This window comes from Gymnodraco acuticeps, unplaced genomic scaffold (assembly GCF_902827175.1).
Source record: "Gymnodraco acuticeps unplaced genomic scaffold, fGymAcu1.1, whole genome shotgun sequence".
In the NCBI taxonomy this organism is placed as follows: Eukaryota; Metazoa; Chordata; class Actinopteri; order Perciformes; family Bathydraconidae; genus Gymnodraco; species Gymnodraco acuticeps.
In genome coordinates, this window is record NW_022990023.1 from 4,523,366 (window position 1) to 4,540,269 (window position 16,904).

Sequence of the window (16,904 nt, forward strand, 5' to 3'; positions counted from 1 at the left end):
TTTAGACTATCTTTTTACTGAGATTATATTTTAGACAGCTCTGATTTTAGTTTTCTTAGTAAAGTTTTTATGTTCTACTGAATAAATTATTGTGTTTTAAACTTAGTAGTTGGCTCCTTGATTGTCCAGTTTTGCTCTCCACCTGATTTAAAAGAACGCTTTCCCTCTCCTTAAATTATTACCCGTCCCCCTCCTTTACATTTACATGGCGGCAGAAGTCTGGCTGTGTCTTTATGGAATAACAGTGAGGCCCACAGAGCATAACATATTGCTTTATGCTGACTATGCCATATTATTCATGTGAAAATTAAAGGAAACAATTCCCTTCACAGATTATCATAACTTTTTGTGATACTTCAAATTCAAGGTCAATCGGGCCACTAACTGCAGTAACAATGCAGTTTCCAAGCTTGTATAAACTCTTTAGCATGTAATATATTCCACTGCATACTAGATTACAATTTGTTAAATAGATGAAGCATGTTTGAATTATTTTTACCTTTTTTTTTTTAAATACTTATTTATTCATTCACTTGTGAGTGAATTCAGTCACTCTGTGCTGTGATATAGATAAATATAAAAGGCTGTATTTTATGTTATTTAATCAAATATTGTGGGAATAAGAACCTGTGAGCTTATTCAAATGTACTTCAAAATGGTCCACTGAACGTTGTACTTTTCTCTGCAATTCATTTGTGTAACTTCATGTCCAGTGTTGAGGAAACAGAAGCAGCAGTCTTTTTTTTTTGGTCCAGGTATGACATGTCAGTCATCAGACTTCCACAATTGTAGCTGGTGCTAACAATGCTATACTGACAGGCCTCTGAATCTCTGGCTCTTTGTCTTGTCCAGGACAGAGTGAATCAAAGCAATCGGGACGGGCATCACAGCAAATATGATCAGCAAGGCCATGACAGCCAGAGCCCAGTCCGGGTACTCGAGGTACTCCTCAGATCCCTGAAGAAGAGAAAATAGAATCAAAATCAAAATCATGCAAGGTCTGAAACAAGTGGAACTTATCACTACTCAGAGAAATACATAGAGAAATAAACCATTAGTTATATGCTTCAGGTTGGGAATTTAGTCAGTGACAATTTGCTTTTTAAGGGCTGTTTGTCTTATAATATATAAATGTAAAATGTACAGTGTGTCCAGTTATCCAAAGAGAAGCTATGGAGCAGAGGGTTAACATACCTTCTCTTGGTTCCATGCCATATAGGTGGGGCGTTGGATGAACATGTGGATGGTGGTGGCGCCCAGCAGCCCCAGCATAGCGAGCAGGCAGACGTATTTCCACAGGTACTTGTAGATCACATGAGGACGCCAGCCCAGCATCCCCTCAATGTCATCCAGGAACCTTCAGACACCCAGAGTGGTACATGTCACACATTTGTGACCAACATTAATGGGATTAAGAGAACTAAACTGATTTGTTGACATGGAAAATAATATGTCCAAAGTTAAAGCAGTTACGCACAGTCTGAAAATAGACCCCACCTATCAGCTCCATACAGCCAGGACACACTGAAGGTCTCAAAAACCACAACAATGATGAGTGGCAGAGAGGCAGAGTAATCATCGAACATCATCACAAAGTAGTTTCCACAGCGCTGTGTGAAGAGGAGGCCGATTACAAAGCCGATGATGCAGCTGACAACTAAAACAACAACAAAAGGAACACTTAGTTTTAAAAGTCATCTGCAAACTAGCAGAATGGATACATTCACGGCTAATTCCTGAATCACCTCAGAGGGTACCTTTACTAATTCCCCCCCCTCTCTGCTTTAGGTTCTGAAATCCTGATTAGTCAGTGATCAAAGACAAGACACTGATCTACTGGCTGTGACTCTCAGGGAAATAAGGTAACATTTTATTGTCCAAAAGCACTTAATAGGAAACATTTTGGATCTTTGTGTACTAAAGTGCAAAAGGTTGTCCAATCTCCATTCAATTCGATCATGACTCTTAGTTGTTTAGATGCCAGTTGGACTCCAGGCTGAGCAATAACTATTTGAAAAGTGAAGTTGCATTGATTGGGATTCTCTTAGGCAAGGCAAGGCAAGTTTATTTATATAGCACCTTTCAACACAAGGCAATTCAAGGTGCTTTTTAGGACACAATGAGGTGTTTTGTCACCTCTGAACTTGATCTTGTTCTGAGCCAGTGTTTCAAAGCGGTCAGTGAGCGGGGTGAGGATTCCCTCCATTATGCCAAACATGCTGCCGAGCCCTAAGTTGAGCAGCATGAGGAAGAAGAGCGCTGACCAGAAGGGGCTGCCAGGCAGGAGAGAGATGGCCTCTGTGAAGGCGATGAAAGCCATGCCTGTTCCTTCCACACCCTGAACACAAACATGAGCACCACGTTTAATGTACCACCCACACAATATAAAGAAAACCACAATTTGACTATTCATATTTACCTGCTGCATCTCTTTTTCCAGGTCACAGTCTGTTAGATTGCCTGGGAACTGATTTCCATGCAGTTTGAACCAGGCCCTGTAGTCCTCTAGAGCCACAGCACTGGGATCAGAATAGTTGAAGCTTGGCATCAAGTTTATATCCACAGGACCGCTGAGAAACTGCTCCGATAACTGCTCCGCAAACTGCTCCGATAACTGCTTAATATTACTAAGGGAAGACAAACACACAACTTTAAACACACAGTTCATTCAACATGCATAGATATTTAAAGTATGACACCTGCATAAAGTCAATGATTCTGTTCTACGGTTGGGTAATATGTTAAAATGTTCAGGCCACATTAGCCTAAAACAAATGAAAATTACCAAGATATTAGCATAGGAGTGTGTTTATATGTGCGTGCCTTCCCCCGCTGTAGATTCAGCAGGGAGAAGTGTTAGATAGGCAAGTTTGCTTCGTTCACCAAGTCTTTACGTCGTTTTTGATGCGTAAATCAGTGTTTTTCTTCTCATCCGACATACCTGACCACACATGCCACGGCCTTGTTTTTGGCGTGGAAACCGAGCACAGCGAACACCACCAGAGTGGCCAGCACAGAGGTGAGGAGGTTAATCGCGGAGACAGTGAAGGCATCACGATGGCAATTATTATTTTTGGGATTATAGGAGGAGTAAGCGATGTTCGACCCAAGGCCGATACCAAATGTAATGAACACCTGAGTGGCTGCCTGTCGCCACACCTGCACGTCGGCCCAGATCTCCAGCTATAGAGGAATAAAAACGACAGTAGGTGTGCTACAGAAATATGTATATAAGCCTCTCTTTTCTATAATCAACCAGGCCTTTTGTCTGCAGATACCTTTGGGTAGAACATGAAGACGATTCCCTCTAAAGCCCCGTCCAGCATGAGGCCTCGAACCAGGAAGCAGAACAGCACCACGTAGGGGAAGATGGAGGAGAAATACATCACCTAGGAAGAGAGTAAGAAACATTAACGAGTGAATACGTCGAGCTACCAGTAAACATTCGTTTTTTGCTTAAGGCACACAGAAAAATAACTATTTTCCAATCTTTTTTATAAAAATGTCCTTGTGGCAGCGTGATGTGGTTAGGGCGCCGGCTGCTGGAGTGATAGTGGCTCGGCCGGAGACCAGACAGCTTATCAGAATCAGGTAATCAGTCACTCAATAAAAGCATGTGGTAACCTGGTTCTGGTCTCCTGCAGTAGACTGGGTCCTGGAAGGAGGACCGTGACTCGCCCAGCCACCTCGGGAAATAGAGGAGCAGACCAGGGTTCATGGGAGACCCTTTTTTGTGTTTACACCCGCAGCCTGAAATAAACTCTGCTTGTTTTTCAAACCATTCTTCCCATCCGTCATATTTTATTCCCCTCGTGAAGCTCACAGTCCTATTGGTAAACTGTGCTCCAGCTGACAATTTCCTTAAAATGGCTAAGCTACATTACGTGAGCTTTTATAAACTGTAAATAATAAAATTCCCTGTTGAATGCTGAACGTTGGCTACTATTGCTGCTTTTCTCTAGTGATGTTAACTAGAGCCAGGCCCGGACTGGCCATCGGGAGGACCGGGAGGTTTCCCGATGGCCTGGCCTGTTAAGTGGCCTGAGATTTTTTTTTTTTAATGTATGTATTGTGAACGCAACGCTGCGCAAATGTGGGTCTGACTCTGCCTCACAGAGGGTGACTGGCTGTATACATGATGTGGCCTGCCGACATGGCCACTTTCATACAGATCATACTAATGCCCTCGATTGGTCTGTGTGTCATTCAAGCTCGGGAGGGTGTGTGTTAGTGTGGCGCGATAAAGCGTGCGCACCGGTTACGTGTATTGTTGTTAGCATCTGGTGCTAGCTAGCTGCGCTAATGGATATAAGGAGCTTTTTCAACAACAAGGTGGAGGAGAGTCTTCTCCTGTCAGACTAAGACCCCGGCCACACGAGGACGAAAACGGCTAAACGCATAGGATTAACGCAAACAAGCTTCCGTCCACACGCAATAGTTATCCGGGTAGTGTCTGCCCACACGAGACCGCTCCGTTTAGCTCCAACCGCTGGAGAAGCTGCAGTACATATGCAGGAGCCTGTACGTGGCGCTGTAACTTCCTCCACAAAAGCAGCGAAGAAGCATGGTTGTCATGGTTGCCCTTCTGTTTATTCTCCGCGGTGGGGGCCGAGGGAACCGGGCAGAGTTTTTCGCCAGTCAACGTGTATTCAAGTTTAAATCTTCCGACAAAATTATAAAAGTGCCGGTCAAAGGTCTTCTTTGTTATTTATTGAGCTTTAAAACAAATGAATAATGACTCTATATAATATAATAATATAAATACACGGAGCCTCTCTTTTTCCTCCCTCTCTTCGGACAGCGCCAGTGTCTGTTTCATGTAGCAGCTGATCCAGTAATGAGTGACCCGGCCCACAGTAAAAATAAACATATTTATAACTAGTTTAGGTAGTTTGAGAGGTGTCTCCGTCCTGTCAGATTAGACTTCACTCGCGTTTATGTCCATATCGAGAGAAAGATAAATAATCTGAATTCAGTGTGCAGTTTACTTTGACGCGGGGGTGAGCAGCAGAGGTGGGGAGAGGCGGGGCTATTGCGCAATCATTATCAGAAAATGATCGCTGAAGCTGCAGTACATATCCACAAAAGCAGCGAGTAAGATCCCCCCCGGATGTGTAAGTCTGCTGTAGATGTTGCACAAAGAACTGTAGCATGGTCAGTAGCGTCCGGAGCACGATAGCAACTCTGCGATCCGCCATTGTTGTTGTTGTTGGTGGCGGAACACATCAGCAATGGCGCGGGGTACGCGGAGGTGAGCAGCAGAGGTGGGGAGAGGCGGGGCTATTGCGCAATCATTATCAGAAAATGATCGTATAGGGCGCACACACGGAGCCGTTGGACCCCCCAGAGCGTTGCGTATGCCATTCTATCCACCTTGGGACCCGTTATCGTTTCCTCAGTCGTTTAGTGCCGTATTCGGTCGTCCTCGTGTAGCCGAATGGTCTATATGACACTAAACAGTAACGCAAACGGCCGTTTTCGTCCTCGTGTGGCCGGGTGAGAGACTGATAACTACAGCTCAGGTGAGGTAAAGGACTCTCCGAGTGTTTAGATAGTTAACTTAGTCTAAGTTATCTCTGTGGGTCTCGAAGGGTTTGGTCACCATTTATGTAAACACATATTTCCATTTGAGGGGGGAGTGATTGGTAAAATATGCATGAATAATACAAAAAAAATGTTAACTAGGGGAAAAAAGGTAAGATAAACTTGTTGAGAGCTAAAACTAGTCTTTGCTGCTGCCTCAAAGAGGAGCAGGGGGAGACAGGTGAGGCTGGTTCAGGAGCACAGACACACTCACAACTATAAATGAACCAAAAACAAATAAATAAACAAGTTTCAATGTTTTTTCATATTGGATATGGTATGTTATTGGTTATGGCCATGTTTTTATGATTATTTAAATGTATACAGTTCTGTTTCATATGGGTGTAGTCTCTTTATTTCCCCCTCAAAATGCACCAGATTGATGCATTTAAGTCCAACATTTAAAAAAAATCTTACCGGGGGAGCATGCCACCGGACCCCCCTATAGGATTTGAGGTCCACCTCCACTTAAAATATGTTCACATAGGTTCCTAAATAGATTTGCACATTTTTTAAAATAGTAACCCATGTCCATATGTTTATTTTTGGGTAGTAGATTTAGAGGGCTATCACTATGGGCAGCAACGCTGTAAAAATTGACAAATAAAACTGGTAGTGGCCTGGCTGGGTGTATAATTCCCGGCCTGACTTATTGTCCCAGTCCGGCCCTGACTAGAGCCGTATTGGAATTCCACTCAGATATTAGCTTTACCATTACATACATGCAGGTAATCATTTATACACCTGATACAGTATTACATTCACATATTTGTTAACGATAAACATGACCTACCATATCACAGTGCCATGATAGTACTTTATATTTCTGTCAATTATAATGTATACTGTATCTAGAAAACAACACGGACTCACTAAACACTGATAATCACATCTCTACTGAATCACCTGGGAGCTGTTAAACAAACCTTTTTGACATCACAGCTTCAATGATAGTCAAATCAACACTAAGGAGTCACAACAGGGTTACCTTGACAGAGGTCTTGATACCCTTGAACATTCCCAGGCACACAAGGGTCCAGGCGGCCAGCAGACAGCCGACGATGTACGGGTTGAAAGAGCCCGTCTCATCGATGGAGTCGGTGATATCCAGAGCTTTACGGTACCAGAAGTACGATGTGGGGGAGCTCTTTTTACATTCTGGTACTGGTGTCAAGACAAGGGAAATACAGATAAATCATTAAGCTTTCACGTGACACCATGCCTATACATTTACAATTGAATTACTCCTCATGTGCTATAAGTTTTGAACCGTAATGCGGTGTGTTTACCTGTCACATTCCCCTCTACTGGACAGTGTTCCCAAGGAAGAGACGACTGGAAGGAGTTCCCGAGGTAGAACAGGCTCCATGCAAGGATCACATTGTAGTAGAGAGCCACGAAGAAACACACCTGAGGACATGTGAGCACAACATCATCAGGTTATGAGAAGATTATACGATGATTTGGAAAACACCTGAGGACAAAACAAATATTTGAAAAGGAATAACTATTGTGCAAATACCATTAACCAAATGTAAAACAAGGTGAGAAAAACGATGTTAATGGTTGTGGTTTTAGCCAAACAGTAATACACACATTGATGATTACTCTACTTCTCCTTTTCTATTTGGATAAATACACCAACTTCCTTGCCCTTTAGATATAGCACTGCGCTGGATCGGGGAAATGAAGCGAGAATCAAAAGATAGCACTAGAACAGCTAGAGCAGTAAAAATGGTATCGCAAAATCCCTACTCTGGGACATATTTTTACCATTGCACGATATATTTTGTATATATTGATTGTTGTGCTTTTATTTATGTCTTAGTGGAAAACACCTGAGGACAAAACAAATATTTGAAAAGGAGTAACTATTGTGCAAATACCATTAACCATGTTTCAGAAAAGTGAACAAGAAAAACAACAGTTTTAGACAAACCGAGTAATAGAGCTGCCTGATGATTATGCAAAGACAGATACAGCCTGCTTCCTTGCAGTTACTTCATTTTTTAATATTTGGGTAAATAATATATAACTACTTCCTCACCCTTTAGATATAGCACTATGCTTTGAGACAGTGGCTACTCTAGCACATACACCTGGAAAAGATTTAACATGATAAACTGAACAATAATAGAGTAAATATCTTTAGCAGAAGGCGGTGGACAGTGTCAGTTTCTCACCACACAGCTGGAGTATCCGATCCCTGCCAGCCGGGGGGAGATGAACTTCCACACCCCGATGCCGCCCTGTCGGATGGCCTGCCCGGTGGCCAGCTCCAGGAAGAACAGGGGGATCCCCACAGTCAGCAGGAGTAGCACATAGAGGAGGAGGAAAGACCCTGAGGACAAGGGGGGAGCAGCACAATTAGTTACTCTGAACAAAAAACGATGTTAACAAGAAGCAAATGTTTGTAGTAGACTGGGATATTTCAATCCCAAAACCTTCTTATTACTGACACCTGCAGCACAATGTTCTTTTTAAAATCAGGATAAATAGGCACATGAGGCTCATCTGAATGGTTGAGATAAATGTTAACATAGGGGAGCCTTGTTCCATGTCTTAATCTTAAAACACAGTCGGTGTTGATTCTATGTTTCGGACCGTTCCTTATGTTTTACTAAAGTAGCCACATTTCCCCTGGAATAAAATATAATCCAGATGTTAGAACATCAGCCGCAGAGCAGCAGTGATTAGTATCATATCCAGAAAGTTCAAGAGTCTATAAACACTTTGGTATTTAATTCACATGCATGGAATAATCTCTCTTTGCTCTTTCAATCCCATGTCATCTCACACCGATGACAATACACACCTCCTCCATTTTGATGGCACAGATATGGAAACCTCCAGATGTTGCCGAACCCGACGCATAACCCCACCTGAGCCAGAATATACTCTATCTTTCTGTTCCACCCGGCTCGAGCTGCAGGCTCAGAGGGAACCGGCTGGATCTCCTCTTCAACATATCCCACTGACCACTGATTCTCCATCTGAGAGAGGGTGGAAGAATAAAGGAAAGACACCGGTCAACATGTGAACCACTGCACTGAGACTGTGGAGGATCATACCCTTAGTGCCAACGTCTGGGGAATGCAGCTCATTTTATCTGTGGATTCTGCACAGGTTTACCATAAATGTCGTTATAATCTGACTCCATTAAGCAATAATACTGTTTATCTAAGATTTTCACCCCCATGGATATTCAGAGGAATTCAACTGTAAGAAAAGAGCAAATATAGACAAGGCAATTTTATTTATATAGCACCTTTCAACACAAGGCAATTCAAAGTGCAAAAACAAAAAATGAAAGACATTAAGAAAATGGCATTTAAAATCAGTCATTAAAAAGAAAAGATAAAACAATAATAGAGTAAATATGTGTATAGAGAAGTATTATAAAAGACAAATATGAATTAAAAATAATAATTCAGAAATAACCATGACAAGTGGTAGTATTGTGCAGACGTGCGGAAGTCAGAGGAATGTGAAACATTTTGAATACAAATATAATCTGTGGGGGAAACTTCTGAAGCAATTGGAGTCAGGACTCAAAGAGAGACACGATGGAGAGCTGGAGCCTTGATGGCAAACACTGACGGTTTATTTGGAGCTTCGGGCGGAGAGGTCACAAGACAAGTCACGGGCCACGGTTTGACCACACGGTTGAGATGCCATAATCAATTATGAAGAACTCTACCCCCACCTCAAAGTTATGGGCCTTGGAAAATATTTCCCCAACAGTTTCTCTCTTTTTATCAATTTTGATCATCTAAAAACCTTAGTCTAATAATATTTTGTTCAATACTTAAATCAATGGGAATCTTCAGATTTGAGTGTGGACTTACACAACATCAATTACATCAATCACATTAATAACAACATAATAAGATTGAAACATTCAATTACAATGATTGAGACAGCCAATCACAATAGAAAAATCTTCTCTCGTCAGTGTTTGGAGCATCTTTTGTCAAAAGCATAATAATGAACATATTTAAACACAGATACATAATAAGAAAAACATTTATTTTAAACTAAATTGTTTTAACATTTAATCATTAGTTAATCTTATTTATCAAACTATAAAATCTAAACCAGCTTGCAGTTTAAAGATTAACTTCAAGGCAATCACTAGTCAAAAGCATTTAAAATCAGGATCATAAGAGATCCAGCTAAGGTATACAAATTCACACTGGTGATCTAATCAATCTGTAATCTGCTAAATTGCAGTGTCTTCAATTCAGGATTATATTTACGTTAGCTTCATTACATATTAAATTAAAAGACTATGGCATGATAACATAATTACATTACTTAAGCTATCAATTATTATGTCACTTCAAAATCTGAAAGGGAAAAGTTAGGCAAATATTCTAAGACTTTTGTAAAAACCTGGAAAGGAAGGATTAAACATTCCTAAAACTTTCATTCATACATTTGTAAATGCTACAACTGATCTGTACCAAATTAACTCCATCAATTATTCTTATTAGTCATACTTACCTGAACATCTACTTATGGTACTTGGAAAGGGTTCTTCTGTGTTTATCTAATGTTGAATATATAATATAGATTTCTTTAAATTATACTTCTCTAATTTGAGGATCAAATATGCTACATCATTTTTTATGATTTATTATAAATATTTGTTTTGGGCCAAAACTGAAATTAATCCAGTACTTGAAACATCATTTTAGGTCTGTCTGTGCATGGATAATCCATTAAAGAGTAGTGTTGTTAAGCCTGATTGCTGGCCAATTAAGGATATTAACATTATCTGTGATAATAGTAGAAATACCTTATTATTCAATACTTTATAATATGAGAATATTTATTTTCTTTAGTGCGAAAGTGTAATCTGATCTGACACAAATATATTAATCACCACTATTTAACACATGTCTGGTCATTGGAAATATAAAAAAACAATTGTACATCTGTAAACATCTGGTCATTCAATTCCAGTGGCGAACCGTCAGGGCCTTCAAGGTATTCAGAGAATACCCTGGAACACTCAGATAAAACACTCAGATAAAACAAATAAATCGATTTAATTATATAAATAAAATGTATATAAAATGAATAAATGAGAATCGTGTTGTTGATCTGTAATATTACAGGGTTACGTTGATTTGTTTGTCCTTCTCGGACCATGCACTACGCATTTCAGTGGTTTTGTGTTAGAAAATAAAGCAACCAATCAGATCTTGTTCTGGGTCTCTGGGTAGAATATCCTTCAACCAAGGTATTCTATATCCTTGATAGAATGCCCTGGCCGTTGCACTGAATGAGAGCGTACATTTGGATTGACAGTTTGATCAACCAATCATATATTGATTTGTAGCCAATGGGCGTATTCTTTCAGTTTCCCTCGGTTCCAGGGTCCTAGAAGGCCCGCTAGTTCACTGACGTTTACAGATACACTTAAACACACACAGAGAGAGCGGCAGGTCACAGGTCAATAAGAACATCTTCCCTTACCTCGGTCTTGATGAGCTTCACCTTTAACAAACTGATAATGGGGCAAGAGGGCAACAGCATTATGCAAGGCTGGATTTGGGTGGAAGGATTGCATTATCCTGTTTATTCGTTTTTAATAAATTGCCAGCTTCTCTGAGCTTTCAAGTACAAACTGTAACCACCCATTGTTTCCGTAGTGAAACCCTTTAAGGATAACTTGTGTTTTCAAAAAGGTAAATGTGTACATGCTTAGAAAGCCTGAAAAGTAAATAAAGAAAACATTACAATCTGAGGGATCTGCTTACATGTTTGCCTCTCAACGACTGTTTAACTAAACTTTGGAGCTGTCATACATATTTCTGCCCCTTAAAAAAAAATCAACATAAGCTATAATCACCAGCCAGCTGTACATACTGTTGTGGAAATAATTATCATCATCAATTATCATGCCAATTTGTAACATACAGGACAAACCTCGATGTCTGTTTACCTTCTTTAAGGACACAGGCGGCTTAGCCAATAATGTTATTGTTCCCATTCTGTGACCGGTCAATACTGGGATACAGATGGTCTGTGTTGTGGGTACACTGGGACACTTCCTTCTCTGTATTTGTGGACTCCAAGGTAAAATCTTCGAGGTCATAAGTGTCCGAGGCAAGTAGCTCTGTGTTCCCACACTGTTTAGGCTATCTCCTCAAATATGTTGTTTACTCTCTGCGAAACCAGTTAGATGGGCTGGCAAGAGAGAGGCTCTCCAGAATTGACGTGGCAACTCTACCGTGAAGTCAGAACCTCTGATTCTTGGACTTGTGATGTGAATCCTCCGGCCGTTAACTCCAAATAAACCATCATGTGTTTGACATCAAAGCTACTGCTCTTCCCGTGTCTCCTTCCTGAGTCGGTGACTCCCACTGCATAGCTACACAGAAGTTTCCTCTACAGATTGGCGTTGTCGGCAGGATGCCAACAGATCTTCAGATTGTGGTAAGTGTGATTTTCAAATCTACTTTGGACATTGCCTTATCAGAATCTGTGATTGACGGTATCCTAAAATTACCTGTGAAACTGATTGGCTGCGTTTCCTTTTGGTTAATGAACATTTGGGGATGATAAACCCAGGAGATCAGTGTCTGGGGACTCAGTCCTGGCTGATTTCCTCTGTGTGTGCTGCTCGGGACGGAAGTGCCATACAGGCATACACAGCTCATGTTTAGAGATACCTTAAAGAAAGGGCATCAGTGAAGTGGAGCTTCTGTGTGAATTGAAAGCAATGTAAAAGATTTGTATTGAACAAATCGCCGGATTTTGAGGGTCTTAGTGGCTAAACATAGCAGTTGAAAATAAGCAGCCAAAGATATTTGCTGCTATCACCTCTCTGTAAAAACACGGCTCCAGCTGCAGCCTTGCGTGTGTGTGTGTAAAAGAAACCTCACTGCGTGTGTGTGGGGCTGGAGCAGTGCAGGCTGAGAGGGAGAAAGTCACAGCTTATTGCGTATAGGCTTTAACTCACGGCACCGCCGTCCTTCAAACGGGACGGTCTAAAAGCACTCGTTGTTTAGGACCGCTTTTCTCATGGTTAGACGGGCCAGCGCGAAGTGCGTGCATCACCCGATGCGCCACGGTTCTCTGGAGCAGGTGGCGGTCTAGAGTGCATACATAAAATGATAGGCTAATTGATCAGAGGTGTGTAGTGGCAAGCAAGCATAGGCAAACTGTGTTTCACCTTGAGGTGAACTCGATAGCAAGTGTATATAGGCTGGTCGTACGGACTACAGTCAACTGAGCTGTTGTTTGGAGAGAAAGGGCAGGGAAAAAGTCTGTGGGCTCCGATCGGGGGGGCACAGCGCCACTAGAAACAAATAGCCTAGTGGTTGTCGCAAGAGGATAAGCTAGTTACCGCTCTTGGACGGCTTTCAGGCACCGATAAATCACTTGTATGCAAGGGTGAGGCGTGAGAAGACGCCCCACTAATTCCCTACCCCCTCTAAGATCTCTAAAATCCGGACTAAATTGAGCTGATGAGCTTTGCTGTCGCGCTGGTGTTTATTAAGAGTTCATGTTTTGTTTGTCTGATTGTTTGTATGGGGGTCTATATTGGTTTGTCCCGCCGTCTTGTGTATGTTTTGTAACAATAATGAATCAGTCCATAGACAGGGTAAAATGAACTAAACTTTAATTATCTCACCAAAAGTAAATGACCTGAGAAAAATAAAAAGTGTTTTTGTGTCCCGCCTCTGAGTGCAGGGGAAAATGTAAACAAGAAGCCCACTGTTCAGGGTGAGCGCTAGGTGTAAGAAGAAAATAAGATTATATTGCTTTAAGAATCCATTCTTAGATGGTATTGCTGGTATGTTAAGATATCTTTGTGACCTTGTATAAACCCTATGCCCCGTCCTGCGCCCGAGACCCTCAGAGACTTGCCTGAGGAGATCAGGGTTGCAAAATCTGGTTTTAGGTCAATGTTGTATTATTTGTTTCATTTATTCTTAATCTATGTATTGTATAGTAATAATGAATAAAAACGTAATGTATTGAACACATTCCGAAACAAAGCAGAACTAGACTCAGACATAATACTAATTGTTGTTGAAACCTTTTGCGCTGTTGCAGCAAAATGGAAACTGTGTTAATTATTCTGTTCCAACTGGCCACTGGAATCAGGTAATTAATATAAGTTGAAGTTCAATTACAGTTTTAAAAATAGTTTAACATTAAAATTAAAATAGTTGTTAAACTACAGACACGTTTTCTGAAAGCGAGCTTATGAACAACAGAGTAAAGGTTGCTGGTTAAGCCAGGATCAATATATTTGTTGAAGTTTTTATTGTGTGCATAATAAATGTGTTAAATTAATTGAGCAATTCTTTAAAAGTATAATGTTGCAATTTCTTTAAAATAAGTAATTACAGTTACAAAATAGATGTTGTTTTCCAAGGGCCTCTCTTTCACAGGCACTTTGAATCATAACACTCCCAAGTCCTACAGAGATCAGTATCACTTTGTGTTGCAAGCCAAATCCAGGGGTTCTACTCGAGCCCAATTTTAAATACCATAAAGAAAAGTATTGAACCCAGCTCGAGCTAAATGTGAAATGTATTTAATTAATGTGCAAGTGTTTTGATTTATTTAAAATGTTCCAGTCTAGCTTCCTTCGAGTTTAGTATAAACAACAGATTGGTTCTCATAACATTCTCACTGCTGTGCTGTCCCAAATGTTTTAAACCTTGGGCAGACAAGCACACACACACACACACTTTGGATGAGTAATCACTTCATCCAAATTGTAAATTGTTGCCTTCTTTAAAGTTATTAGTAATTCAAGATTAATTATTAAATTAAATTAGGTACATAACAATAAACAAAATAACTTTGACTTGATCATTTTGTTCACAACATTAGACCTTGTCCTCTAATCTCTACTAGAATAAGATACGTGTGCATGTTTGGGTGTGGAACACTCCTGTAATGTACCTAATCTTCTTATCCTTTTCATTACAGAGCTGGGGAAATGGTGTATTGCTTAGATTCGGATCCGTGCAAAGTCCAATTATGACTGACTTTAGTTATAATGTTAATTTGATATCAACCCATAAGGAATTATTTAGATTAACTCAACATTTCACATGATGGATTAGTGCTCCACATTTTTCCCACTAATTTGTTGTGCAATTAGGCCAATGGTAAAGAGAGACATTGATGACCTTGTGTCCCTTTTGTTGGTACGTGGTTCCATTCTGTCTATGGCCTTGGACGGCTTCACTAAGAGTCACCCAGTTCTGACAGTCCGGCTGAGTGCAGTCACAGAGATGCTATGGCTGCTCTACATGAAATGACATTAATGGTCTGGTCTGAGAATGGACACCATTCCCTGCTTCCAGAGACAATGCCGCTCCTCAAACTGAACAATACTGTCTCACGTGGGCCACTCCCCCCACCAAGCCATGAACTGAAAGAACACCTGGAAGCCTCCCGGTCACACCAGCACCAACCCTTGGGTCAGTCAGATGGGACTAACGGCTTAACTTAGGGCATTTGGTTCAGAAATATGACTCTCGTTACCGCAGAGTGGGTTGTTTTTTTTAAGGCTATTCATACTGCTATGCAGAGGATGCCTGTAGGTTGGCAAGCTGTTAAAAGCCCCTACTATTTTTTAAAATAGGCCTAAATGTCAGGGGCCTCTTAATGTCTAGTTCTACATGTATTCACATTATATGGACAATGTTTCCACCTGGTGAAACTGAAGGCTGCACGGTACTCAGGCTACAATACGACCATTCTGTTCTGCTCTAACAATTCAATTGATAGATTCTACATCAAAACAATTAGCTTTTATTGTTTCCAATGATAACGTCATTTTAAGAGAAGGAATGCAAACCTGTTTTCAAATGTAAGGTTTTGAATGTGTTTGACATTTCTCAGTAAAAACACCCTCAGACACCCACTATCATTTATGCTATGCCATCAGTAGTGACTCAGATGTTAAGGGGAAGAAGCTTTTCCTCCCAAATCAGATATGCTTTGTTTTTTTAACAAAGGTATGCATTTCCTGCATAATATATGTTTCTCACTGTTTGTTTTTTTGTAAGCTGCACACAGGTGATACTGAGTCTTCTCGAGTAATAGATTACACCATGCTTAAATAGACTCCTAAGTTATTATTTCATATGAGACATATGTAAGAAAAGGGAGGGAAGAGTCAATTATATTGAGTAATTGATTTTATATTGGAACATTTATTTCTCAAACCTGTTTTATGGAAGAGGAAAATATTTCTGATAAACTAATATGTTATCAAACGGTAAATGGTGAATTAATATAACATTTAGAATCATTGAGAAGGGGTGATATCCGCAGGGACTAGCTCACCTTTAACTTAAAATAACATTTCTCTACTTTGGACTGATGAGTTTATGATTCTTGCATGTTAAATGACTAACACAAACCTTACATTTATGCATGTGCATGTCTCAGGAAGGCTCCCAAATAATTCTGAGGGGCCTATCCTATTTTTGTATTTAAATGATAATGTGCTAATCCATTACCTTGAGTTGTCTGCACTCAGGAAAACATCCCTATCAAGTGTTAACCCAATAACTACAGTAGGACAGCTCTGAAGGCCAAGGGTCAGAGAGAGAGCTACGTGGGTCCACGCCAGCCACTGCAAGGTCCTAGTCACCAACAAAAGTAGATGACAACAAGTGATGTGTCCTAGTCACCAACAGAAGTAGATGACAACAAGTGATGTCCTAATCACCAACTTGCACCACACTTGCACTACATACACCAAAACACACTACACACAAGGTATCACGAGCGAGTGCCAGCTGAGCGGTTCCATATGCCCTCTGGTTCCTCGTTTGTGTTACCGGTGTGCGGAGTCTGACTGTCCGTGTCACAACATCGACCGAAGGAATACACACACACACCCCATGGAGCATTCCCACCTCGTGATGACGGCTCGCCTGGGAAAACGACAACGCAACCGTGAGCAATACAACTGGCCTGGCCCAGTGATGTGGGGTTTAGCTCGCCACAAGATTACGTTTGGTTGTGCGGCGACAAGCTCTATCAAGTTCTGGCTCCCCTCTGGATAGGTACATGCACTCTAGTGGATTTGAATCCAGCAATCAGGCTTAACAACACTACTCTTTAATGTATTATCCATGCATAGAAAGACCTACAATGATGTTTCAAGTACTGGATTAATTTCAGTTTTGGCCCAAAACAAATATTTATAATATTTCATATAACAATTATGTAGCATATTTGATCCTCAAATTAGAGAAGTATAATTTAAAGAAATTGATATTCTCAACATTAGATAAACACAGAAGAATCCTTTCCAAGTACCATAAGTA

The 16,904-nt window shown here is 40.7% G+C and overlaps 1 protein-coding gene across 1 annotated transcript; it reads right to left on the reverse strand.

The window, feature by feature from the left end:
- Positions 1-379: 379 nt before the first annotated feature.
- Positions 380-11,127, reverse strand: LOC117544862 (sodium-dependent neutral amino acid transporter B(0)AT2-like). The gene is given in 13 exon segments (XM_034214341.1): positions 380-837; positions 839-957; positions 1,195-1,357; positions 1,498-1,657; positions 2,137-2,338; positions 2,420-2,627; positions 2,942-3,183; positions 3,279-3,389; positions 6,572-6,747; positions 6,873-6,993; positions 7,767-7,924; positions 8,399-8,576; positions 11,068-11,127. Coding segments are annotated over 13 exon segments (2,046 nt in total). The 3' UTR covers positions 380-689.
- Between the last annotated feature and the right edge of the window lie 5,777 nt (positions 11,128-16,904).